At 37.5% G+C, this 25,420-nt stretch overlaps 1 protein-coding gene across 4 annotated transcripts in view; it reads right to left on the bottom strand.

Annotated features, from left to right (window-relative positions):
* Positions 1-25,420, bottom strand: part of PLCB1 (phospholipase C beta 1) — a 647,197-nt gene that overhangs the window by 184,448 nt on the left and 437,329 nt on the right. For all 4 annotated transcript variants that reach the window (XM_024559913.4, XM_053926267.2, XM_024559915.4 and 1 more), the window contains exons 6-9: positions 24,662-24,715; positions 23,500-23,575; positions 16,344-16,444; positions 14,954-15,120 (exon numbers count right to left, since the gene is read on the bottom strand). In XM_024559913.4, the coding sequence (XP_024415681.1) occupies positions 14,954-15,120; positions 16,344-16,444; positions 23,500-23,575; positions 24,662-24,715 (398 nt within the window). The remainder of the gene's footprint in view (positions 1-14,953; positions 15,121-16,343; positions 16,445-23,499; positions 23,576-24,661; positions 24,716-25,420) is intronic.

Here is a 25,420-nt window from a genome sequence, read left to right as displayed (position 1 = left end):
CACCAGCCTCATTCTGTTGAGCCAAATGCCAATTAGGCAGGATCTGGCTCTCAAATGTTTGGATGTGACCGAGATTAGGTGATTGAGAATCCATTCATCCTCATTCAATCCCCATTCTTAATATAAAGATACCAGAGCATGCTGGAGTGCTACTGGTCCAATGGATTACTTAGCACCTTCCAAATCACTTCCACACATAGCACTGAGAAGCCATTTCCTTGGATCTTGTCTATTTTTGGTGGTGTGACCCTTATGTAAATGCTGCTAGAAGAGCTCAGAGACAGTAAGTGTAGATGGCTTTAACATCCCATGGCTCACTAAAATCTGTGCCTGCTTTCAAAAAATTTCTACCAAAAGTTCTCTCTTCAATTTTCTTTGCTTGGGTACAAACTTAATCCTATTATATTTGCCAACTAACTGTGCTTTTGTGTAGTATATGATTTGGCTAGTTTCTTTATCTATTTTATCAACTTATTTTTCAATCCTGGAGTCATTATGTTCCATACATGTTCCCATGCATTCTTATTTTAGGTTGAAAAGTGCCTGATATTCTTGTTCCATCTTGATCGCTAAACTTGTTTTATCTACATATAAATATAAGCCCGAGCTACTATGTGATAATGGCCACGTGCTCTTCTCAAAAGCCTTTGTGGATTAACCCTCTTACCCAGCTATCATGGCTTTCTGTGTCCTACAGTTTTCCTTGTTTTAAGTTGAACTTGTCAGTGTGGTTTTGTATGAAAGTTCTGAATAATAACTTTGATTTAGCACTTTCCCCTTTCAAAATATTCTCACATATGCAATTTATTTACTCCTCATTGTTCTGTTTGGGAGGTAAGACCAAGTTTTATTATTTAATGTGCCAGATAAACATTGACCCAGTGAGGTTAAACAGTCCTTTAAAATTGACGTGACTCCATAAAAACAGAATCCAGATTAGAACCCTATGTGGGCTTGGAGTCTTTCCACTAGATCTATGGGAGGGCTAATTTATCATTTAGGGTTAGACATTCTCAGAGGGCATGGAAACAGTTCATTGCATTTTATTAGTGCACTATCATTGCTCTATCAGAAAAGACCCTTCACAATGGTTCCAGACTGTAACACAAAGAAGGCAAAAATGTTCTTAACTAGAATGTCATGTTCCTTGGTCAAGTTGTAGATTGGCTTTTAAGACCAAGGAGCATAACCTTCTCTTTGTTTTCAACTCTTCTAGCATTTAGCATAAAGACAGGTCTAGAATATGTGCTCATTAATGCTTTCTGTAACTACTTAGAACTTGTTATCGCTTAATGCCTTAAATGCCACCTGACTCGCATCTGTGCCTCATCCAGCCTTCTGTTCTGCAGATTCCTGAAGCACAGCTCAAATGTCACTTTCCTCTTCAAAGGCCCTCATGAAATCCTCCCTCATAGAGGAGGTTCTGCAACTGACAGGCTCATGCCAAGAAGAATGGCACCTTTCTATTGACTAGTTCAAGGGTGGAGACAGGCTGTAAGGCTCAAATAATGTGGGTTGACAAAATGAATGAATAAGCCAAGATGAGCATCAAGGCCTTCATGGCCTTTCAGCCATACTTCTCATTTGTTTCCTTCTCAAACAAATTCATGAAGTTACTTGACCCAGCTTCCTCATTGTAAAGTGGGGGTAATAATACAGACTCAAAGATTTGTTCTAAAGTTTATACAAGATAATTAGGTGATAAGAGCTTGGAGCGATTCTTGACATTCCCCACACCCTCAATAAATAAAACATCTCTTTCCATGCTTCCCTAGCACATAAAAGACATTCAATAGATACTTGCCAAATGAACAAATGGGGGTGTATCACATTCTACCTTGTAGTATAGTTATTTGTATATATCATCATCTATCTGAATTATAGTTTCCTTGAGAATAAGACTTTATCTTGATTTTGTTACATTTTTTGTAGTTGTAAGTCAGGTGGGCAATACATGTTTGTTGGTTAAAATATTCATGCAACTGCATCAGGTATGTATTAGAATAAAGAGAAGAGTTCAGAGAGTACCAGATACCTTGGAGGACATCTCCTTTGGCATGTTCAAGATTCTTGGAAAAATCCCTTTCAGATGGGCTTCCAGAGTTAGCCCCAGGGCTGAGATCCAGCCATACACACTGCTAACCTGCTTGATGACACGACCCTTACTGGACTGCCTTCCCTTCCTCATTCTCACTTCCTAAATTGCCCTACCTGGGGTCACCTCTCAAATAAATGCTTTGTTTTGGAATTCTTCTTCCAGGGAGGGCTTCACGGGGAAATCAAACAGAGACCAATGGTGACATTAATAAGAAGCATGTTTGACTCATTTTCTTTGTGTTACTGTAGAGTGCTAGGTCAGAAGATTCGTTTTGTCAGTCATCCTCAGTTAAAGCTTCCTCTTCAAATAATGCTATTTTTACTCTGTAGATAATTTTGCTTTTGTGACTGAGTCCTACAGATTCCAGTGGTTCAGAATTAAGAGAGGGCTCCTAGAATCTCTATAATGAATTAATGAAATTATTGGTCATCCTCAGCTTCCTGACATTATTTCACCCAGTGCCATGGCACATATTCAAGCTTTCCTGTTAAGTGCTAAAGTGGACAGCCACACTTCCCCTCATTTGGCTTCCTTGTGATCATGTTTGTTTTATAGGAACTTGGTTCTCTCTGCATTTCATCTGTTTCCCTATGAGTTATTTGGTATAAAATCAACTGCTACCAAAACTGGGCTCTAGGTAGTGCAGATGTCTGGGGGCCAAATGCCTGTGGCTTTGTGGCCTTTCTCCAGCACAGTGCCAAGCTGTTCCTTTTAACTGAGTCATAGTCCCACCTAACTCTTGTTAAGAAGGGGAAAGGTGTACTAGTCAGAGATTATTAACACTATGTTCTTATAAGAGGCTACATCCAGGGAAAAAATAGCAATTGTCTGCTTTGTCCCAAGAGCTCTCAAAGAGAATGACAAGGCATCTCAGAAAGGTATACTCAGATGAGGTGAAGAGGTTTTCACAAAACTCAGCAGACTGGGGTGGATTAGGCGACCAAGCTCACTTCCCCACCTCTTGGGACTGGCATTTGACTATGTCTTTACTATTTATATTTTTCCCGATTGGGTGTTTTATATACAAGGTCATTTTGGCTGTAAATGGACATGGTTGTGACTTTGAGGTCACTGAAGAAAGGCTAGAGGAGAAAAAACAAAACAAAACAGGACTCCTGGACCAGGCATTTGCATCTTCTCATATCACTTCCTGCTTCCTGGGAAAGGAAGAAACGCAATCAAGGAAGGGAAAGTAGAGGAAGTTACCAAGTCGACTAATGCTCAATGGGCTCATAATGGCTACCTTGAAAAAACAAATTTTTTTTTCATTTTGGCTGTTCTCTCATACTTTGGAGAAATCTATGAACATATGACACATAGAATTAAGAGTAGCTTGAAATATTCTCACAGATGACAATATCATTCTTCTTCAACCTTGCAGAGAGTCTAGAAAGTCAATATAGGTGGATTTTAAATGGGATGTTAATCAATAAAATACTAGAGTGGCTTTTTGGCAGCTCTCTATTAGTATAGTAACTTAATTAAGACATAAAGAGAATTGCCTACATCATATAGTTTCCATCTGTCTTTGTCTATTAGGAAGAAAATCTATCTCATTTAAATTGACTTTGTTCATTCATTTCAGTTCTTTTATTTCTTGCAGGGAATCTATATAAAAATGTTTAAACGGATGCCACCTTAGTTGTGAGGCAGACCTCTAAACCAGTCGATGTTTCCTCCAGATGGGTAATTTCTAAACTGCATCCTGAATCTCAGGGTTGTGGCAGGACTGTCTGCAGAGAATGGGAGGGGCAGGAGAGAAAACAGGGGCCATCAGCTACACTGTAGGTTCCCCTCTATTCAACCAATATAGTGCCCTTAAAGGTCTTTTCTATGCATTGGCCTTTTTTTGGCGAGATTTTGTTAGAAGAAACAAAAGGATGCTATGTCAAGAACAAGTTTGCCTATAAAATAGACAGGAGGATGTTAAGAATAGAATAGGAGATGGAGAAGCCAAAGAACTTATATGCATGACCCATGGACATGAACTAAGGGTGGGTAACACTTATGGTTCATGGACATGAACTATTACTGGAGGGAAAGGGGTACTGGGTAGAGGGGGTAAAGGGGGAAAAATTGGGACAACTGTAATAACATAATCAATATCAATAAATCAATAATCAGTTTAAAAAAAAGAACATGTCTGAAAACCACCGCCATGGATGCCAATTGCTAACTTCTAAATAGCTGGCCTTGCATCTCTTTTCTCAGCAAGTCCTGATAGAGGGACCCAAGCAGAGGTCTGGACACAGAAAATATGATCCTATTCTCGACATTGTCACTTCCTTAGCTGCCTCTTCTATGACCTGAGAAATTAGGCTATATGGCTAAGTCCCATATGGAAAGGAGATCCTATTATTTCAAGCCACCGGCCAGGGCTTCATGAATGCTAACAGCTAAGGCAGTTATGTGACAGTTTGGAGGAGAGGAGCCCTGGGCAGACAGCCTTTGCATTTGTTCTCTCAATGTTCAGCTACTTGGGTCTGACCCACCTTTCACTTTGATTCTGTTAAGGACATGTATAAAAGAATGCTTGTCTTAGTTTGGTTTCTTCTAAAAGTAGGTTTGAGTAGAGTTGTTTATTTAAGAGGTAACCCCCCAAAATAACTCTAAAGGAGTGGAGAATTGGAAGGGAAGGAAAGAGCTAATAAGGGAAAACAGGATCAATTACAGTATTTTGTCATGTATAATGTGTACTTTTTGCCCAAATTTTTGAGAGAAAAATAAGGATGCATATTATGTATGGGTAGTACTAATTCCCTATCTATATAAAAGTTTTTAATTCTTTTATTTATGCTGATGCATTAAAAGTCTAACTCTAGAAAGCAATCATGATATCCATATGCAAAATAATACCCTGGAATACATTAATCAGTATATAAATAAGAAATTGAATTAAAAAATTAAAACAAAGCATTTGTTTTCCTGAAAGATTGGGCCAAAAACATGAGTGTGCATTATACAGAGCAAAATCCAGTAGGTTATGGTTGTGGGCAACTAAAGCTAATTCCCACTGAGGAATTCCAGGAGAAAATGGAGAAAATGCATCAAAACGGCCCCACACTCGGAAGATGAGGTACTATGCCCTAAATTAAAACCACCCCTGGGGCCATGGAGTCCTGGGCATTTGTAGGTTGTCTGTGGCTGGGTTGAGAGAATGTCCTGGAGGATTGCAGAGCATGTTGTCGTCTGTGTTGGAATAATGAGTGCCAAGAGATATGGGAGAAGCACCGATGTCTGCCAGTGTTGTCATCATCCCATCTCACAGATGAGGAACCTGAAGCTCAAGCAGGTCAAGTCACCTGTCTCAAGTTAACTGGCCTAACCATCATATTACGCCAGCATTTTTCTTTAATTATGAATGCACAATCAACATTAATGAAAATAATCATTATTTTTTATGATTTCTACCTTATAAAGAGAAATGGTACTGAGAAAATAATGATTTTTTAAAACCTACTAGGAAAATTAAGTGATAAAGTAAATAAGATTCCAAGTGTGAATCTTTACATTTTAAATTATAATTCCTAATTTTTATACATATATAAATTTATATATATATAAATTTCTAACTCAAATTTATATATATATAGTTGAGTTGGAAATAAGCACATGTGCAGAGATACAACCTGCCATACTTTTTCAGGTTTCATGGTCAAGGGATGCTCACTTACTCTTAGTTGTAGTAAGTTAAATAAGCCTGTTAGCTATTCAGGAATGCCTCTGACCAATGTTCTAAATCTCACTTCTAGACCCATTAATCATTTGAAATTATTTGGTTTAAATGCCAATTATCACTTTTCATTAGTCCAGGTCAACCAAGGTTTACTGGGCAACAATGAATAGATGCAATCTTCTTACCGTGATCAACTTAAATAATTCTCTCAGGGAATTTTTTTAAAGATGAAAAAACTAGGAGTGGGACTGGCAAAACAGGTGAAATGGTTTCCTAAGGCAAGGTAAACAATAATGATGAATCGCTGATTTCTGACCCAGAGTTAGTAGGCTCCGCTGTTTTTTATCTGCCCAGTGTGCTCCTTCTTCTAGGTAGCACACCCCATTTGAATTTCAGGGAAGCGCCTCTCTCCCACTGTCAGTCCATGTGGTTGAGGCAGTTAATTCCTCATCTGGGGAGAGTCATGTGACCTAATCTGTTCAATTATTACATTCCATCTTCTGGTCTACAGTGATCCTAGTTCAGGAGTGGCCTTGGGTGACTTAGGCCAAACTCAGGTTTCTGGCACTTCTGAAGGAAACATGAGTCAACATAATTTCTGCACAGAGACTGACAGACCTGGAGCTTCTGGTAGCTTGCTTGTCACTTCAGGAGATAATGGCCAAGAATTACAGCCAGTACCGACAAAATGATGGGAGGTCATGCAAAACAATTCTTGATGACATCTTTGAGCCCCTGGATATGGTCATGCCTGAAGTCATTAACACCTTGCTTTGCTGCACCAGTAAATTCCTTTCTGTGCTTCAGTTTGAGTTAAGCTTCTATCATTTTTCAACTGAAGGAGTTCTGCCTAATACAGGTTGTGAGATTCCCAAGTCCAATGTTCTTTCTAGAACACTCTAGGTGCTTCTTGCTGTTGACAATAATGATACAGTATAGTTCAGTTGTATCAGTATTTTAAAATGCAACAATAGTGAAAATACAGTAGGGTTATATTTACTGATGCAGTGATGCAATCATTATTAGCATAAGGCTATTTGAAGCAAAAAACTGTATCCAAACTTCCATTTGCTTTGCTGAAACCCATATTACTTTGCTATTATTAATACTGAGTTCATTTCAACTATTATACTATTCATGCAGTGAGTACTGATCTAAAATAGATTATATAGTTAATTTTTATGATTTAATTCAACAATGTAGGGAAGCTTTTGTATAGTACACCTTATAAAATTTTAACAGGGAGAACTGATAATAAAAAAGAAATGTAGCTTGAAACATCTGCTAATATTATAATCTGTTATAGTAATTCAGTTGTTTAGCAATACTCATAAACACCTGTTCTTCAAAGGAAAATAAAAGTATGAACAAACTCGAATGTTTTCTTTTGGTTTAGTAGTTTATTTGAGTAGAATTTGACTCTCATTTACAGGTATATCAATTGAATCTAGAGGTCTACGTTCTGTTACCAAAGGTCCCCATGTAGCTATTTTATTTTTCATACTAATTCTACTCACTGGCTTCCTTCTAAAGAGTTTAAGTATGAAAATAACTGCTCAGGAGGCATTAATCTTCAAACTCTGACATTCATGACCTGTGTGTTTAGAAGAGGCATGGCCATCATGCATTCCTGCACTGGGCATATTCAGGTCTGCAGGGCCAATGGCATGACAAGGAAGACACATTTGCTGACCTGGGCCCACAGCATTTTTCAATGTGTGGTTTTAAATTGTAAAAAAGTAAAAATAAATAAACCAAACTCCTTTTAGAATAGTATTTTCTGTAACAACATTCAAACCCTTTCCTGTGGAACCAAAATATGTGAACATCTGGCCCCCTCTGCATCAGAGAGTGCACATAAATCCTCTTATTATTTATAATCAACATATACATCTCCAGAAACAGGATTCTGGTGTGGGAATGTGTCCAACATGCTAATGACAGGTCCATGAAGCATCGAAGTCCATCATCTCTCCTGCACTCATTTTATACTTCCATGAGGTACAGCTTTTTTTTTTTTTAATTATGTACATATTTGCTTTTAAAGAGAGGGAGAGTAGAAACATCTGTGTGAGAGAGAAACATCAATTGATTGCCTCTCGGTCACACCCTGACGGGAACCCATACAGACGACTTGCGTTCTGCAGGACGATGCCCAACCAACTGAGCCACGGCGGTCCGGGCCATGAAGTTTAGTTTTGGTCAGTTAACTTGTAGTCATCTTCAGCATTTAGGCTTTTGGCCACACTGAAAACTTTTCATTTTATTTTATGCTACCTTTCATATAAAACATATAAAATGCATATACAAACTAAATAAGTCAACTTTGTGTATTATTTCTTTGTTTAATACCTACTTTAAAATGTATTTCTTGATATCAGAGATTATATATACACTTAAATTACTTAAGTATCTTAAGATATATATATATATACACACATGTGTATATGTATCATGTATGTTATTCTTAGTACTTTATCAAATATAGGCAGTATAAACTGTCTTTTTTAGACAAATGAGACTGATTTTGTGTTTCAATTTACTAATGCTTGGGCATATTTGAAGAACTAGCCAAAATTAAAGCAGAAAAGAAAAAAATTATATAATATTAAACTTCCCTACTTATTTTCTCATGTGTTTATTGATCAAAATGTATTAACCAGTTGATTGAAAGTTAAAAACTCTGCTTTCTTTTAAAAATATATTTTATTGATTATGTTATTACAATTGTCCCAATTTTTTCTCCTTTGTTCCCCTCTATATGGTACCCCATTCCCCCTCTTAGCTCATGTCCATGAGTCATACATATAGGTTCTTTGGCTACTCCATTACCTATACTGTTCTTATCATCCCCCTGTCTATTTTGTACCTACCAATTTATGCTTCTTAATCCCTGCACCTTGCCCTCCATTTTCCCCCTCCCCTTCCCAAATAATAAGCCTCCAAATGATTTCCATATCTATGATCTGTTCCTGTTCTGCTTGTTTGCTTAGTTTATTATTTGTATCCAATTATTGACAGTTATGAGTTTATTGCCATTTTAATGTTTGTCATTTCAATCTTTTTCTTATATAATTCTCTTTAGCATTTCATATAACAATGTCTTGGTGATGATGAACTCCTTTAGTTTTACCTTGTCTGGGAAGCACTTTATCTGCCTTCCATTCTAAATGATAGCTTTGCTGGAGAGAGTAATCCAGGTTGTAGGTCAATGGTTTTCATCACTTTGAATACTTCTTGCCAGTCCCTTCTTGCCTGTAAGCTTTCTTCTGAGAAATCAGCTGACAGTCTTATGGGAATGCCTTTGTGGGTAACTCTTTGCTTTTCTCTTGCTGCTTTTAAGATTCTCTCTTTATCTTTAACCTTTGGCATTTTAATTATGTGTTTTGGTGTGGTTCTCTTCAAGCCCATCTTGTTTGGAACTCTCTGTAATTCCTGGAGTTGTATGTCTATTTCCTTCACCAAATTATGGAAGTTTTCTTTCATTCTTTTTTCAAATAAGTTTTCAATTTCTTTTTCTTCCTCTTCTCCTACTGGTACCCCTATGATTTGGATATTGGAACATTTAAAGTTGTCCCAGAGGTTCCTAAGTCTCTCCTCATTTTTTTGAATTCTTGTTTCTTCATTCTGTTCTGTTTGAATGTTTATTTCTTCCTTCTCCTCCAAATCATTTATTTAAGCCCTGGTTTCTTTCCCTTCACTGTTGGTTCCCTGTATATTTTTCTTTATTTCACTTAATGCAACTTTTATTTCTGCCTGGGTCTTTTTTATGCCATTGAAGTACCCAGTGAATTCCCAGAGTATCCTGATAAACAGTGTTTTGAACTCTGCATCTGAAAGGTTGGTTATCTCCGTTTCATTTAGTTCTTCTTCTAGAGTTTTGTTTCATTCTTTCATTTGGGCCATATCTCTTTGTCTCCTCATTTTGGCAAACCCCCTGTGTTTGTTTCAGTGTATTGTGTAGAACTTCTTCGACTACCTGTCTTAGTGCACCTGTTAAGTTGTATGGGGCAGAGCCTTAGATAATCACCAAGGCAGGGCAACCCATATCACCCCTATGTTGCTCTGTGTGGGAGACAGCTCATGGAGGGAACAATGTTGCTGCCTGGCCTCTGGAGTTTTGCCTGGGAGGAAGCTGTCTCTCCACTCACACTTCACTTTCTCCCCCTATGCCATTGGTGTCCTTCTAGCTGTTGCCTTGGTACTGAATCCCAGAGGGGGTGGATCTGCCTGAGTCCTAAGTCCATTGCAGGCCTTTTAAGAGGACATAGTTTCTTCTGCTGCCCCAACCTCCACTGTTTTTTACAGCCAGAAGCTATGGGGACTTATCTTCTTGGCGCTGGAACCCTGGGCTGGGTGGTCTGGACTGGGGCTGGGATCTCTCCTTCTGAAGTGTTCCTCCTACTTTTTCCCACCATACGTGGATATGGGACCTCCTGGTCCTGTCTCTATACATCTCTTCACCACTCTGTATCTCCATGCCTCTCCATACCTCTCTGTATCTCTTCCTCTCCTACTGGTCTCGATGAATGTGGCTTCTTCAAAACCTTGGTTATTGGACTTTCAGACAGCTCAATTTTATGCCAATTCTGGGTGAAATTTGTTTGTAGTCTAGTTCTATTTTTTGCTATAGTTGTATGCGGAAGTGAGGCATGCTCACCTTCATCTTGATGGGAAGTCAAAATCTCTGCTTTCTTAAAGAACACCTTGCTATTATACCTTAGGTAAATATTATGACCTCAAAGCCTTGGTTTACTTCTTTGGAAAAATGTTAATGTACATTTTGAAAGTCACATAATAAAAAACAGCTAATTTCCTTGCTCATCAGTCACCATATTGAAGTCAAATAATATTTTTTGTAATTGTAGCTTTTTGGATTTAAGAAGACAAAATGAGTTCCTGAAAAGATCTTAAAGTCAAATTGCAAAATCAAATTAAAAGTACATTTTTATTTTTGGAAAAAACACTTCAAACTCTTAGTTACTAAAGAATTAATTTCTCTTTTTAATATGTTTTATTGAATATGCTATTACAGTTGTCCCATTATCTCCCCTTTATTCCCCTCCATCCTGCACACCCCCTCCCACCCATACCCCCCCCCTTTAGTTCATGTTCATGGGGCATATATATATAAGTTTTTTGGCTTCTACAGTTCCTATACTATTCTTACCCTCCCCCTGTCTATCTTCTACCTACCAATTATGTTACTTATTCTCTGTCCCTTTCCTCTCTCTTTCCCGACCCACTCCCCCACTGATAACCCTCCATGTGATCTCCATTTCTGATTCTGTTCTTGTTCTAGTTGTTTGCTTAGTTTGTTTTTGTTTTTATTTTAGGTTCTGTTGTTAATAACTGCGAGTTTGTTGTCATGTTACTGTTCCTATTTTTTATCTTCTTTTTCTTAGATAAGTCCCTTTAATATTGCATGTAATAAGGGCTTGGTGATGATGAACTCCTTTAATTTGACCTTATCTGGGAAGCACTTTATCTGCCCTTCCATTCTAAATGAAAGCTTTGCTGTATAGATTAATCTTGGACGTAGGTCATTGCCTTTCATGATTTGGAATACTTCTTTCCAGCCCCTTCTTGCCTGCAAGGTTTCTTTTGAGAGATCAGCTGATAGTCTTATGGGAACTCCTTTGTTAGGTAACTGTCTCGTTTTCTTTTGCTGCTTGTAAGATTCTCTCCTTCTGTTTAATCTTGGGCAATGTAATTATGATGTGCCTTGGTGTGTTCCTCCTTGGGTACAACTTCTTTGGGACTCTTTGAGCTTCCTGGACTTCCTGGAAGTCTATTTCCTTTGCCAGGTTGGAGAAGTTCTCCTTCATTATTTGTTCAAATAAGTTTTCAATTTCTTGCTCTTCCTCTTCTCCTTCTGGTACCCCTATGATTCGGATGTTGGGACATTTAAAGATGTCCTGGAGGTTCCTAAGCCTCTCCTTGTTTTTTTTTTTGAATTCTTGTTTCTTCATTCTGTTCTGGTTGAATGTTTCTTTCTTCTTTCTGGTCCACACTGTTGATTTGAGTCCTAGTTTCCTTTCCTTTACTTTTGGTTCCCTGTACATTTTCCCTTATTTCCCTTAGCATAGTCTTCATTTTTTCATCTACTTCGTGACCATATTCAACCAATTCTGTGAGCATCCTGATTACCAGTATTTTGAACTGTGCATCTGATAGGTTGGCTATCTCTTCGTCACTTAGCTGTATTTTTTCTGGAGCTTTGATCTGTTCTTTTGTTTGGGCCCTTTTTTTTTTTTTTTTTTTTGTCTCAGCATGCCTGTTAAGTAGTAAGGGGTGGAGCCGTAGGTGTTCATCAGGGTGGGGCAACCCACACCACTGAGTTGTGACACTGTATGTGGGGGAGGGTTTTGAGAGGGAACAGTGCTGCTTGCTCAGCTCTCTGCAGGTTTTCAGTCACTTCTCTTGCTACCCAGAATCGAATTGGGCCCTTCTGGTGCTGATTCCCGGGCAGGTGGGCTTCTGTAAGTTCTAGGACCCTGTTGGTCTCTCCATGAACTCTTCTGTGAGGCTGGGAGTTTAACGCACTGCTGTCCCAACCCCCACTCATGTCCTTAATCAGAGGCTGAGGCTCCATTTCCCTGTGCTTGAACTCTGGGTTGGGTGGTCTGTCTCACTCCCTAGTTGTTCCTCCCAGTTTATCTGCACTCAAATGTAGGACCATCCAGTCTGCAATCCACTGCCTCACCGAGTCCTCCAGCCGCCACCCTATCCTGCCAGCTGCAGCCTTGCCCACTCTGGTCCTCCAGCTGCCACCCTGCCAAGTGTCCTCTCCGCCCAGTTGCCCATCTCCCCACCTCCTACCCATCTGGATGAATGTTTCTTCTTTAACTCCTTGGTTGTTGGACTTCCATACAGTTCAATTTTCTGGCAGTTCTGGTTGCTTTTTGTTTTTAAATTTGTTCTTCTTTTGGTTGTGCAAGGAGGCACAGTGTGTCAATCTACACCTCCATCTTGGCTGGAAGTCCCTAAAGAATTAATTTCTAACCCAATAATTTCTTATTCCTACAAATAAGGATTTCAAAATTGTTAGACTATTCACCGTGAAATAATAGTCAACAAAATAAATCTTCTCTAATCTTCTTTGTTCTCATAAACAGAGCTAAAGCAGCAAACAAAATGACCTGGTATGAAAGAGCTCAAGTTAATTTTCTCATTGGAGTTTTTTGGGTTGAGAAATGAATTCTGTGATTTAAAAAATCACATCAAAGCTGACATGGAAACTTAGGATTCATTATGAATCCTACTAAGTGTTAGAAAAATAGTGTTGCTACTTTAAATGCACCTGAATTTTGGGTGCCTGTCATGATTATAGATAGAATTCTTACCTGGCACAGCTATAAGATGCCATGAAATACTCTTACAAGTGCTAAGGTATATCATATTAATTTTTATTAGATCAAACTTGGTTCTTCCAGGACTCACCATTTTTCAATAACGTATCGTAATTTTTTTCTTTCTATCCTCTCCTTTTCCAAGTCATCAGAATTGATGTATGGAGGCATCATATGCCGCCTGAAGCATGAAGCAGTGTGGTGTGAAAGGAGGAACAAAAGGCAGAGTTTAGGTTCTGAAGTGGCTCCTTGGTTTCACAAAAGCTTTTTGTTTTCCTTGTGTCAAAAGCTAACCATTTGTTACAAGTCTTGTTTTTTATGTTATAAAGCTGTTAGTTATTTTTGGTGATATTTGGGTTTCAGAAAGGAACTGTCAGCTATTTTGGGAGAAATCTCCAAGGAGTTGCTCCCTGCTAAGTGATAAGGAGGAAAGCCACCTTTTCAGCACTAGGGAAAAGAGGGCGTCATATCTAAGTATGATTAGAGGGGCAGGCCTGGCAATGCCCACATTTACTGTTGGCTCGGTTGTTTCCTTTGACTGACCTCGGCAGTAATAAGAATGACGACAGCAACAGAGGCGAAGTGCTTGGCCAAGGAAATAAACACTAAAAAATGTGATTTATAAATTCCAACCTGATACCCTGTAGGATAAAATTAATTATAATTTTAATTTATACTTAATAAATACTTTATTTTTCATTTAGAGGACCACTTCCAGAATAAATACAATGTGCTGAAAAACTTTTTAATCTACTTTTATGATAACTATTCTTATTAATTCTCAGCTTACTAGAGCTATTTCAGCTACTTATAAATTGCCTGCATATTAACATTGGTTAATTGTACTTCATTTTTATCTCCATGGAATATCCAGGCAATTTGCAATAGCATCAGTGATAACTCATCAATTTTCACAGTGAAGATGTCTCAGTCCAGGAGAGGCTTGGTCTTAGTGGAAAAGAAAAATCTGAAGATCCTTTTCAGGGACAATGATGCCACATATCATTGAAAGGTCTTGGCAATCAATTCATCATGATCTTATTTTGGCAATTCATTTCTCCCAAATTAAAACATAAAGTTTTAAACAATTTCCAGGCAACTTAGAGGAGTCTTTCAGATATCAATTTTTAGACTCATTATTTTTTCTAAAAATACTAATTTTTTAAATATAAAAAGTCAAATTTCTATAATATTTTTCCAAGTGGAAGAGTTTGTCAATAACATGAACTAGAATAATATAAAGATCTAATATTTTCAGTTTTAGAGATTTAGAAAAATCTGTGGATCATTTCTCAGAATATCTTAAAACAGACCCAAAAGAGCAACTTGTAAATTAAAAAAAAAATGGTTAGACATTTAAAAAATATATTACGTGTATGCATATATGTAACAACACAAATCACATATCAAAGTAAAAAAAAAATCTACTTTTTTTATCCTCACCTGAAGATATATTTTTACTGATTTCTGAGAGAGAGAGTGAGAGAGAGAGTGAGAGAGAGAGAAAGAGAGAGAGAGAGAGAAACATCAATGTGAGACAGAAACATTGATGAGTTGCCTCCCATATGTACCTCGACTGGGGATTGAACCTGCAACCTAGGTAGTTGCCCTGACCGGGTATTGAAACTACAAACTTTTGGTGTATGAGCCAATGCTCCAGCCAACTGAGCCGCCCAGCCAGGGTGAAAAAAAATTACTTTGGATTGAACCACCAGTGATTTTAGATAGAAGGAAAGCAGGCAAACAAACGTGGAGACTGACCAGTGCGTGACACATTCACAGTTAGAAACCAGAGCTTCCCTATGGTGTCAGACAGAGTGGACTGACCTTTTTTGGCGAGGCTGTTGTTGGGTTCATACTTCTCAATCAACACTTGGACTTGCTCTTGCTTTAAAGGTGGGTAAAGTATTTCATTTAGCCGGGGATCTCGCTGCTTAAGATTGATAAAATCCATCAGCTGATCAACGGTAAGGTAAGGTTTGCTTTTGGCACCACTAAACACAATTCAAAACCATAAATTAGAATATTTTCCACCAAGTCTCATCCACATATTTGCATTTAGCTACAGAGAACTCCAACCCTGCCATCCTGGTAAGAGCATGTCTTACTGAAATGCCCGTCTTGCCTGGAGGACACTGAACTGCTCCACTGTAATTGGTGCATCTCTATAAACTACAAATGTCTTTGCAGTCACTGCCACTAACTCCCAATGCCCTTCAACAATACTAAAGGCATGAGAAAATCCACAGTAGGAAAGCATGCACCACTCTAACTTGAACACAGAGGTATGGGTTGCTTTTGATTATGATAGTGAACATCTGGATTAGGCATCAAATTCCCATATCTGATTAATCACTTAGAAGATATAATTATTACTTACTACTAAAAAAAAGTAAACAATGTGTTTAAGTGCATTTTTCTTTTCATTAAATTTACATTTCAGCCAGGGGTCTATAACTCTTCTTTAAAATTTGATTCAAACTTCACATTTTAATCTTGTCGACAGCCCAAAGTCAAGTTCTATGGTACAACTATTGCATGTGTTCAATAAATAGATGATGGCAATGAACATTAGCAAGTGAGTACATCCAATGTGATTCTCAGCAGCACGGTTTGCCTATCTTTGATGTGAAGAAATCCTTGTTTTATTTATTAATTTTGGATTGATTATTTGTCATCATATAGATTTCAGTATATCAAAAAAGTAAATTGTCACTTCCCCACATTTGCCTTAGTGTTTTGGTTAGTTTCTTATTTTGTTGATTCATTAAAAAAATAATGCCAATGTAATTTCTAACATAAAAGCAAGTAATTTTCAGCTGGGAGGGTTTTTCATAATCCGAATTTCTCATTTCACTAATGTGATTCAGAGGGGTAGGATGGCTAGTTCCCAGTTCAGAGTTCTTTCTGCAACATGAGTCAGTCTCTACCAAGCTGCCTCTGTTCTAGCCGTAGTCTTTAAACCATGCTGAGCCCCTGAGAATACTGAAACAGCTACACCCAGCAACAAATCATAGCAAACTTGCGCTCTGTAAAACCACTGCTTGCACCTCAGGGGCGGGGATGTGTGACTGTCTCCAACAATTACACAGTAGCACTGCTATTAGCCACAGTGCACAAGAGGTTTTTCCCCTCCCTCTGCTGCTCAAAACCCTGCCCTAGGCAGCCTGAGGACCCCTGAAGCTGGAGAAAAGTGGGTTAAAATATATCCTCTTACAATTCGGAAAAGATGTTATCAATTTCAGGTCGAGGGCAAAGGTTGTTCAGGAAAACTCTGTACACTTCTGGAGTGAAATCTTCTTGAGGTATTGAATCATTCTGAGAAATAAAACAACAGGGTCAGTAAATGTTCTTTTTCTTTCCTATCTTTCTCCCTTCCTGTTTTCCTCTGTTCCTCCCCTCCCTCCCTCCTTCCTTCCTCTTTTCTTCTACAGGGTCAGGGTAAACACTCAAGACATTTATGAGGCCAGCTGTGGGGTTCTTTTGATCACTGGCTTTAAGATATTAAAAGCCTTATTTTCTGTTTTCTGCTTTTTTTATTATAATTTAAGTGTAAGAGTTTTCTTCTCCTAAAGGGATGTTAAGGCAATTTCTTTTTCTTTTTTTAAAAAGATTTTATTTATTTACTTTTAGAGAGAGGGGAAGGGAAGGAGACAGAAAGGGAGAGAAACATCATTGTGTGAGAGAGAAAGAGTTGCCTCTCACACGCCCCCAACTGGAGACCTGGCCTGCAACCCAGGCACGTGCCCTGGCTGGGAATTGAACTGGTGACCTTTTGGTTCATAGGCCAGTGCTCAATCCACTGAGCCACACCAGCCAGGGCAAGGGAATGTCTTAAGTACATTTCCAAAGTAAAGTTGGACCTAGTAAAAACAGGGTTACTTTAACATATTTTTAATTTGCTTTTTGTTTTGTTTTAATCTTGTTTATTGTGATAAAATATACATAATATAAAATTTACCATTTTAACCATTTTTAAGTGATCAGTGGCATGAAGAACATTCACATTGGTTTAAAAAATGTAAAGAACCTAGAGACAGACATTTTCAAAATGAAAAGATAAATTTCAATTTTGCATCTTCTTTTCCCAAATAATGTTCTTTCTGGTTTAAATAATCTGATAAGTTGTAGAACAGTTTTTATAAGACAGGAATCATTATTTCCCACTGACTCCTCCTGGTCCTATTGTTTGGGAAGCAAATCATTGACATAAAAAGTCACTTCTGTGACTTATTTTTCTGTGTAGTTGGGCTGCCATGGAAACCGGAAGCATGTATTCAAGCCTTTGTTAACAGGAAGGACATTCTTTATGCTGTTTTCCTATTTCAGGTATGTGTTTATATGAGTATTTTTATTTTCAAGCCCTTAAACCAAAGAAAACATCCTTCCTTTTACCATATTCATAGGTTTTGAAATGTACTTTTATAGAAGTTTCTAAAAATTATTGTCTGAAGTTGTACACTCCTTACTAACAGATAAGAAAACTTAGCTCACCACTTAGCTCACTCCCATATTTGTGGAATGAACAAACAAAATAATATTTTCTTTACTAAATCCATTTATAGAGCAGGAAAATCTAGTTTGCAAAATAGAATTTTGAGTCAACCAAACAACACATTTATCATTATACATAGCAAGATGCATTATACCATTAAGCTTAGTTACCTGGACACCAGTTTTGAAATTATGAGCACAAGTGACCAAATCTAACAGCAGTGGCAAGTTCCCGTGAATGATTTTATTGGTGTTTTGCCACTCATAAAATGGAGTCAAGTACAACCTGTAAAACTGGTTTCCAAAATTCCATTTGATTCACAAGATGGAAGAAATCCGTTGCCTAGAAGATGTACATTTTTCGGTTGTCATCCTTTCTGTGACTTGACACCCACATCCCTTTAAGTAGCTTTGTAGATAGCTGGAAGTGACCCTCTATTCTACTTTCGGCTGAGAGACACAGGAAAGAGAAAGACTTAAAAATCAATAGTAAAGAAATACTCACTAGCTTTGTTAGCCAACTCAAGCATCCCATGTTATTGGATTCTATAAACCCCATATGTGTTCTCCCATTCTCCCTACTACTTAGTTACTATTTATAGAGCTCGCTCCTCTCGCCAGTTCAACCTTACCCAGCGCACACATAAATGGATTTTATCTAAGGATATCAATAATTGCCTTCCTTCCCTTCTTGACCCTCCCTTTTTTTCTTCCTTCTTGTTAAAATCGCTTCCTCTGGGAGCCTTTCCTTCCACTCAGGCAGGGTTTTGTCTTCCATCTGTGCTACCATCACACCTTGCTTGTCTCGTGTTTCAACACTCATTTAATTGGATTGTGTTCCCAGCTGTAGGATTCTATTACTTGCCAGCCTACAGATCTACACAAGCTGGGACCTATGCTTTGTTTGTTAACTGCTCTATCTCCAGTGTGTAACGCACAGCAGGGGCACAATAAATATTCACTAAATGAGTGAATGGAATTTATGAGAAAGGTGGAAGTCGATAGCAAGGACTTGTGTGTTATATGTTTCCCTTAAAATATCAGATTCAGCTACAGTCATTTACATAAGATTCCAGACACATCACCTCATATAACAATATGCTTTAGTAAGATTCTAACCATTGCTTATTTACCAGCTGTGAATTAGGACTTCCTATTAAAGGGGACAATTTAATGAGATAATCTGAAAAACCCCCCACAATTTATTATCATTACCAGTTGGATGTTAACACATAGAAAAAGGAAAATGTTTCAATATAGCTGATTTTCCTTGTCTCATTTTTCTTTTGCCCAGATTGACTGATGAGGATACCCTAAAGCCTTTGGAGTCAGTGGGTGAAAATATTTTGAAAAAATGAGTTAAAATGAGCATCATTGAGAACTAAAGTGAAAGAGTATAGGAGAGATATATAAGGAAAAGTTAAGGATGATTCTAATTCCTTACATTTTAAGCAAGGCTGAAAATCACAAAGTTTATTCAAGTATTTTTCCCCCCTGGATGCCATGATTTAGTGAAGCAGATGGAGCGGATTCATTTTGTCAGTGTGAGCAGAAGGAAGCCCAAGAGCCGATACTCTAAAGATCATACCCATTGTGTAAATACTCTTCTGTGAACCCTTCCTGACCACACCATCTGAGAAGACATGTAGTTTTTTGTGCCCACAGTCCACTTTTATATACCTTAATTATAGCATCTCTCACAGTTTTCCCTTCATTTTTTTATTTTTCTAATTTTCTACTAGACCAAGCTTTTGAGTGAAGGGACTATATGTGTTTAATTCCTTTGTGTCCCCAGCACAATGCCTGGCATGTAACAGACACCCAGCCAATGTTGTTGGAGAAACCCAGGCAATGGGACGAGACCTTAGGTCCTCTGCCCGTAGTCCAGGAGCTGGCCCACCATTTCGTGAATCCAATACGAAAACAGAAGGTCAGTAATTATTTCTTGTTATTATCAGAACTTTTTGGAGGGAAGATGAAGGAGGTCAACATAGTCTGGATCAAGCACATTTATTTCAGAAACTACAAAGTACTGGCAAACTTTAAAAGTGGAGTTGATTCAGTCCCTTTCTTGTATACAAAGAATCTCAAAAGGGAAAATATTTTTTAAAAAAGACTTGCTGGTAGTACTGCTGGTACCTGTACTTCCATATTCTATATATGGTTATGGCATATCCACATGCTAAATCAAAAATAATAATGAGAAAAAACCCACACCTCTAAGAAAAACACTCAGAGGATAATAAGAATGAGTATTGATTGAACACTTACCGTATGCCAATCATATGGAGCTGTACTTGACTATTTTCACTTAATCTCAAGTCAACTCTATTGGCAAGGTTAGTGTCCTTCCTTTACAGACATGAGTACTAATAGCTGAGAGGTTACAAAACTTGCCTAAGGTCCTTGGTGATATTGGGGGGGTGGGGTGTCATGTTTGAATCCAGGACACTTGATTCCATAACACATCCAGCAAACTAAATGGCCACATCAGTTTTTAGATGCAGTTTCTATTTTCTTCCTATACATTTCCAGATTAAAGAATAACTCTATAACAAACAGGTATTTAACATTCAGGAAAATATTATTTAAAGTGTATTAATTTATTAAAGCAGGCTCTAATAAATCAAGAGTCCACATACAGATTTTATCTTAGCAAAACAATAGATTTTTTCTCAGCAAATTCAGAGTTTCAACCTATTCATAATATTTTTGATCTAAAGCTATAAGTCAAAAGTTGAATAAGCCATAGAGTACATAAAATAATTGCAAGTAAACTATTCATAATAAACCTCTTAATGTGACTTTAACATGGAATTTTGATATTAGTAATTTTAAGAATCATAGCTACAGAAATGATTGTATTTTTTATTTATATTTGGAATGTAAGAGTTAGGAGAAAGGCAAATCTTACAGTTATTTTGTGAGAAATTTTTTATTAGTTTTATTATACATAGTATCCCTTAGTAAAATTTAAAGTATTCTTAAAGCCAAAAAACACTATCTCCATAGGTATTGCATATATATTCATAACTCTAGTAAACCTTGTTATTTAAAAGAAACACATAGATTTATTCCTTATCTTCGTTACAATGCGGACACATATGCCAGTGCTGTGCCCAGGCTACAGCACAATTCCAAATGTCACTGAGCTCTTTTCAAGTTAGTAAGTCTTAAATCAAAGGAAATTTGGTGCAAGTAAACTATTTTCACTGCTCAGAAACTTTGTGGGTAAAGTGGTAATTTTCTGAGTATGCAAAGGTCTTCAAAGGTTTCGCTGGAAAATGTGTTTAGATTATTAATAGAAGGGCAGCAATTGCTTTGTCTCTCTTTTTAGATATAGTACTGCTTTTTAACAATTAAAGTAACTTGGACAAGCAACTGTAATCTGTAAAGGGGTACCCTCTAAAGGAATGTGTTATTCCAGTGGATCATGTTGGCCGGGACACAAGTTCAAGTGCATTAATTATCTCTAACAATGTGAACAAAGATAATATTTAAAAAATCTCAACAGGATATCCACTGTGTTTCTGGTAATGTATCTATTTACAGAACACAATTAAATCTAGTTTGAATGGCCACTGGCTATGAAATGAGGCTCCTGATATATAGTACTATCTACCATTTATATAACCCTTTCTTCTGTGTAGTATTTAAAACACCTCTTGTCAGTATATCCAGAATCTTTTTTGCTAATTAATGAATATTTTCTAGAGCCACTGTTCTGTAGATATGAAATTACAACAAGGATTTAAAATACAGTCAGTTTGTAGAAGTATTTATTTCCCAGCTCTAAAACTGTCTTTACTTTTAAGATCTTTTAAAGTATTCTGTTTCTGCAACTCCTCCAAGTAAAGCATACTTTACTATGAATAACGATCTCTCAAAACTTTATGATGGACTTTGATTATAGTTTTTAAAAATCTCCAATTTGTTTTTAAAAAATTGTCATAACATTTACTTTTACTGAAAAAAAGGATTTTTTTTTCAATTTAAACATGACTCCTGTTATTTGAATCTCATTTTCCTTTTAAATTGTCTCCAGTTGACATTGGTCTGAAACCTGTAATAGACATAGTGGATTGTAAAAACTCAATTTATATTTATTGACTGAATTTTCAGAATCCATTTGTTTAGAAAATTGTAATTTACAAAGAATTGACTGATGGGTTTGACTTTCTATTCAGTTTTATTTTTTATTCCTTCTTTCCCTTCACTAGATTTATAATAATAAAGTTTTTGATCATTATATTTCACAAGTGTTATCCAATAAAGGTAAAATCAGGAGCAAATACAGAGGAAAAAAAATTCTTTGTTCATCTTTCTAAATTAATCCCTTACACTTTATTTTTATGCTTAAATGCAGTGGTCTTTTTTCAGTTATTTAAACTGGTCAATTCTTTCCAGCCTCAGGGCTTTGCTCCCATTGTTTTTCTTTTCTGGAGTGAGCTTCCCTTACTCTCAATGGCATTCCTTTTGCCCATAGAATTCCCCCCAAATTACAGGTGTAAGTCAAGGTGTTTGCCTAGCACCCCCAGACTCTATGATCCGTGAAAGCTGGGACTTTATTTTGTTCACTACCACATTCTCAGTGCTTGAGGGCACACAGTAAGAGTTCAAGAAAACACTTGTTGAGTTAACGACAGCACCTTAACAGTTATATCTTTCCCCCTCCAAAGCATCTAATGAAAGAGCAATCATAAGCAAGTTTGATCATTTTATTTTGCTTATTAAAGTGAAGGTTCAAATGTTTGGGGAGCTTTTCCACAGCTCTGTCCCAGGGTTTGTAGCAGTGTCCTCCTTTTTCACCTGCAGCAGGAAACTGGTGGTGGAAAGGCACTCCTGTTTCTTCTGTGTTTTATTACCTACCGAAGTCATTATTAAACTTAATTTTTCTGGAAAGTATTCACAATGAGAATTGCCTGGGGGCTCTAATAATGGCACTCACACTTTCCCATAATTTAACCACGAATTTAAGGATGGCTCCTCAACTTCCTTCAGCGCGACTGGACATCGTCAGCGTGTTTCAAGAGGTTTGGGGGTCTCCCTACAGTGTTTAAGTGTTATCCTTGGGAAAGTGCTTACTTGTTGCTTAGACACCAGGGTAAAAATAATTTGTAATAGAGAGTTCTGCATACAGCGTGAGAAAAAGGCTTTATGCAATAGATTCATTTCTTCCAGAAACAATGATAACAAATCAATTCAGAACCAGGAATGTAGAAATGCATTGAAATGAAAGCAAAGCACTTTGGTTCAGGTGGTTAACATAGACCGAGTGCCTTGGATATGTTGGGTATAAAAAAAAAAGCATATCACATGCTTGTCCTCTCATCTACTTTTCCACCACACGAGTACAATAGGCAGTCTCCGAGCTGTTTTGATCCTGCATCCCTCTCAGCAAAAACTTTTTGAGTGCAGCCCTGCAGAGCATGCAAACCTATTTCTTTATAAACATGTACTGCTATACTAATTGCTTATTAACTTAGGACTCTTAAAATGAGAAGTTTAAAAAGAGTGAGATAAGATGAAATTTATATTTCAAATACCTTCCTAATCATAATCCATAATAATTAGCTAATATCTCAAGGGACACCAAGAAAGGATTTATTATTGAGAAATTTAAATTCTTGATAATGTTAATAGTTTTTGGCCAATATATTTTTATATTAGACAAGAGTCTTTCTGGATTCAAATATTGGGGTAAAGGGGGTGAAAGAAAATATAATTACAGTGATCCCACATATTGTAAATATTAACAAATATGCGCTATGTTTTTCTTAATTAAAAACATATTTGAGTAGTATTGGGGCAAGTCCTATTTTAGTACGATTGCTTAAAGTTACTTAGTGGTGGGAATTTTAGAAAGGCAACATGCTTACCCTTGAGGATGGAAGACTGCAAGCCTCTAAAGCAGTTTCGACTCGTTTCCGATCTGCTGAAAACATACGGTATATGCTGCAAAGTGGAAGCACAACATGTGAGAGGTGTTTGCAAACTGCACTTGTAGGTGACGTCAACCAAAGACATGCCATTGAATCAAACCTCTTAGTCATTCAGCTTTAAGGCATTAAAAGCTCCCCACTGCTCCAAGCATTTTCACACATGTTCTGAAAGACTGATGCATGTGCTTTTTATAATCAAAGTATTTAATATAAAATCAATATTCTCAGACAATGGTGATGACCCAATTAAAATGACATTGTACTAAATAGTCTCTAATATTAAGCATTAAAGTAAATATCTTTGCCAACTCTGTCCCCTTGCTGCTACTCATCGCTCGAAAGGTGTATGTAGTTAATATTATTACTAATAATTATTTAACTTTTATATTAACAGGAGTCCACTGATAGCTAGTAAGTCAAAGGTTAAAAATGTCTGGCTGAATATGATCTAAAGATGTGCTTTCTTTTTTCAGTAAATTGGCTTTTAAAAATATACAGTAACTTAAGTACTGGGCCATTTAATATAATAATTTGGATTTATCGATTCTATTGAAACATTAGAAAATCTAGTGTCTGGAGCCTACTAGTCCCACAGGAAATATGGTGGAGTTGAGCTGTCATTGTCTCCTTTAGACGGGGTTTCACTCTTCATTTTTCTTCCCGATCCTGGCCTGTGTCATCTTTCATTTTCCCCGCCTGGCTTCGGCTGATACTTGAGTTCGCAACCCCTGCTTTCCAGTTTTTCAAGTTAGTGTCATATTGGGGTAAAGAGACACCATAGCTACCCAATTTCCATTTCTAGAATAGTTCTTAATCTCAGGCGATCCTTTGGGTTATCAGCAAGATTTCCCCCAACTCCCTCCACCCCCTTCTTGCTTTAGTGTTTCTTGACAATGATGCCCCAGAAAAGGGAAGCCCGGGAAAACCTCTCGGAGGAAGCCAGCTGCACCGATGTGAACACGGCGTGTGCGGGAGGACATGTGACAATGCACGTCCATGCTCCCACTTGGGCCAGTGGAGAAGCAAACAGAGGCATGGCACGGATTCAACTCAATCTCTGAGAAGAAAACGAAAGACGGGAAATGCTCCTGCAGCTTACTTTTTGAGAGGAATGCGCCCTTCTGGAGTGACTTGCAGCTTAAGTTTAGTATAGCTGTGGGAGAAGCAGAAAAACAGTGTTTCATCTTTAAAAAGCTAATACAATACATTGGAAAAGGGCTCCTGCATATGTGCAGTTTGCTGAATTTTTACAAAATGCCCAAGTCTCTACAGTTGGTACTCAGACCAAGAAATAGAACAGTATCACACCAGTAGCTGCCCAGAGCCCCTTTCACACCCCCTTCTAGAATCTGTTCTCCAAAAGGGAACCGTGATCCTGACTTTAAATAACATAGACTATTTTAGCCAGTTTTTGCACTGTATATAAATGGAATCACATTCTTTTATGTCTGGCTTCTTTCACTCAATATTATGTTTTGGGGACCCATCTGTTTTTTTGTTTGTTTGTTTTTTGCTTATAGCTATACACTCGCAATAATATTCCACTGTGTGAATAAAGCTGTATTCATCTCTTCAACTGTTGCTGGACATGTGGATAGAGAGAAGCAGCAGAATTTTCCGGCTCTGCTGATGGGGGGTAAATTCAGACTACCACTTTAAGAAATTGCACATGATATGACACAGCAGTCTCATATCTTGATGTACATACAACAGAAATGCTCATAACATGGTCATTAAAAGACATGTTCTATAATGTCCGTGGCAGCTATTCATTGGGAGACACCTATCTGGAATGGACAATAGGTGATAAATGATTAGCCAAAGAGATGCTTTACCGGCTATAACGGGCTATGTTTCA

Source organism: Desmodus rotundus, chromosome 6 (genome assembly GCF_022682495.2).
Source record: "Desmodus rotundus isolate HL8 chromosome 6, HLdesRot8A.1, whole genome shotgun sequence".
NCBI classification, from domain to species: domain Eukaryota; kingdom Metazoa; phylum Chordata; class Mammalia; order Chiroptera; family Phyllostomidae; genus Desmodus; species Desmodus rotundus.
This window is presented reverse-complemented; position numbering and strand designations above follow the sequence as displayed.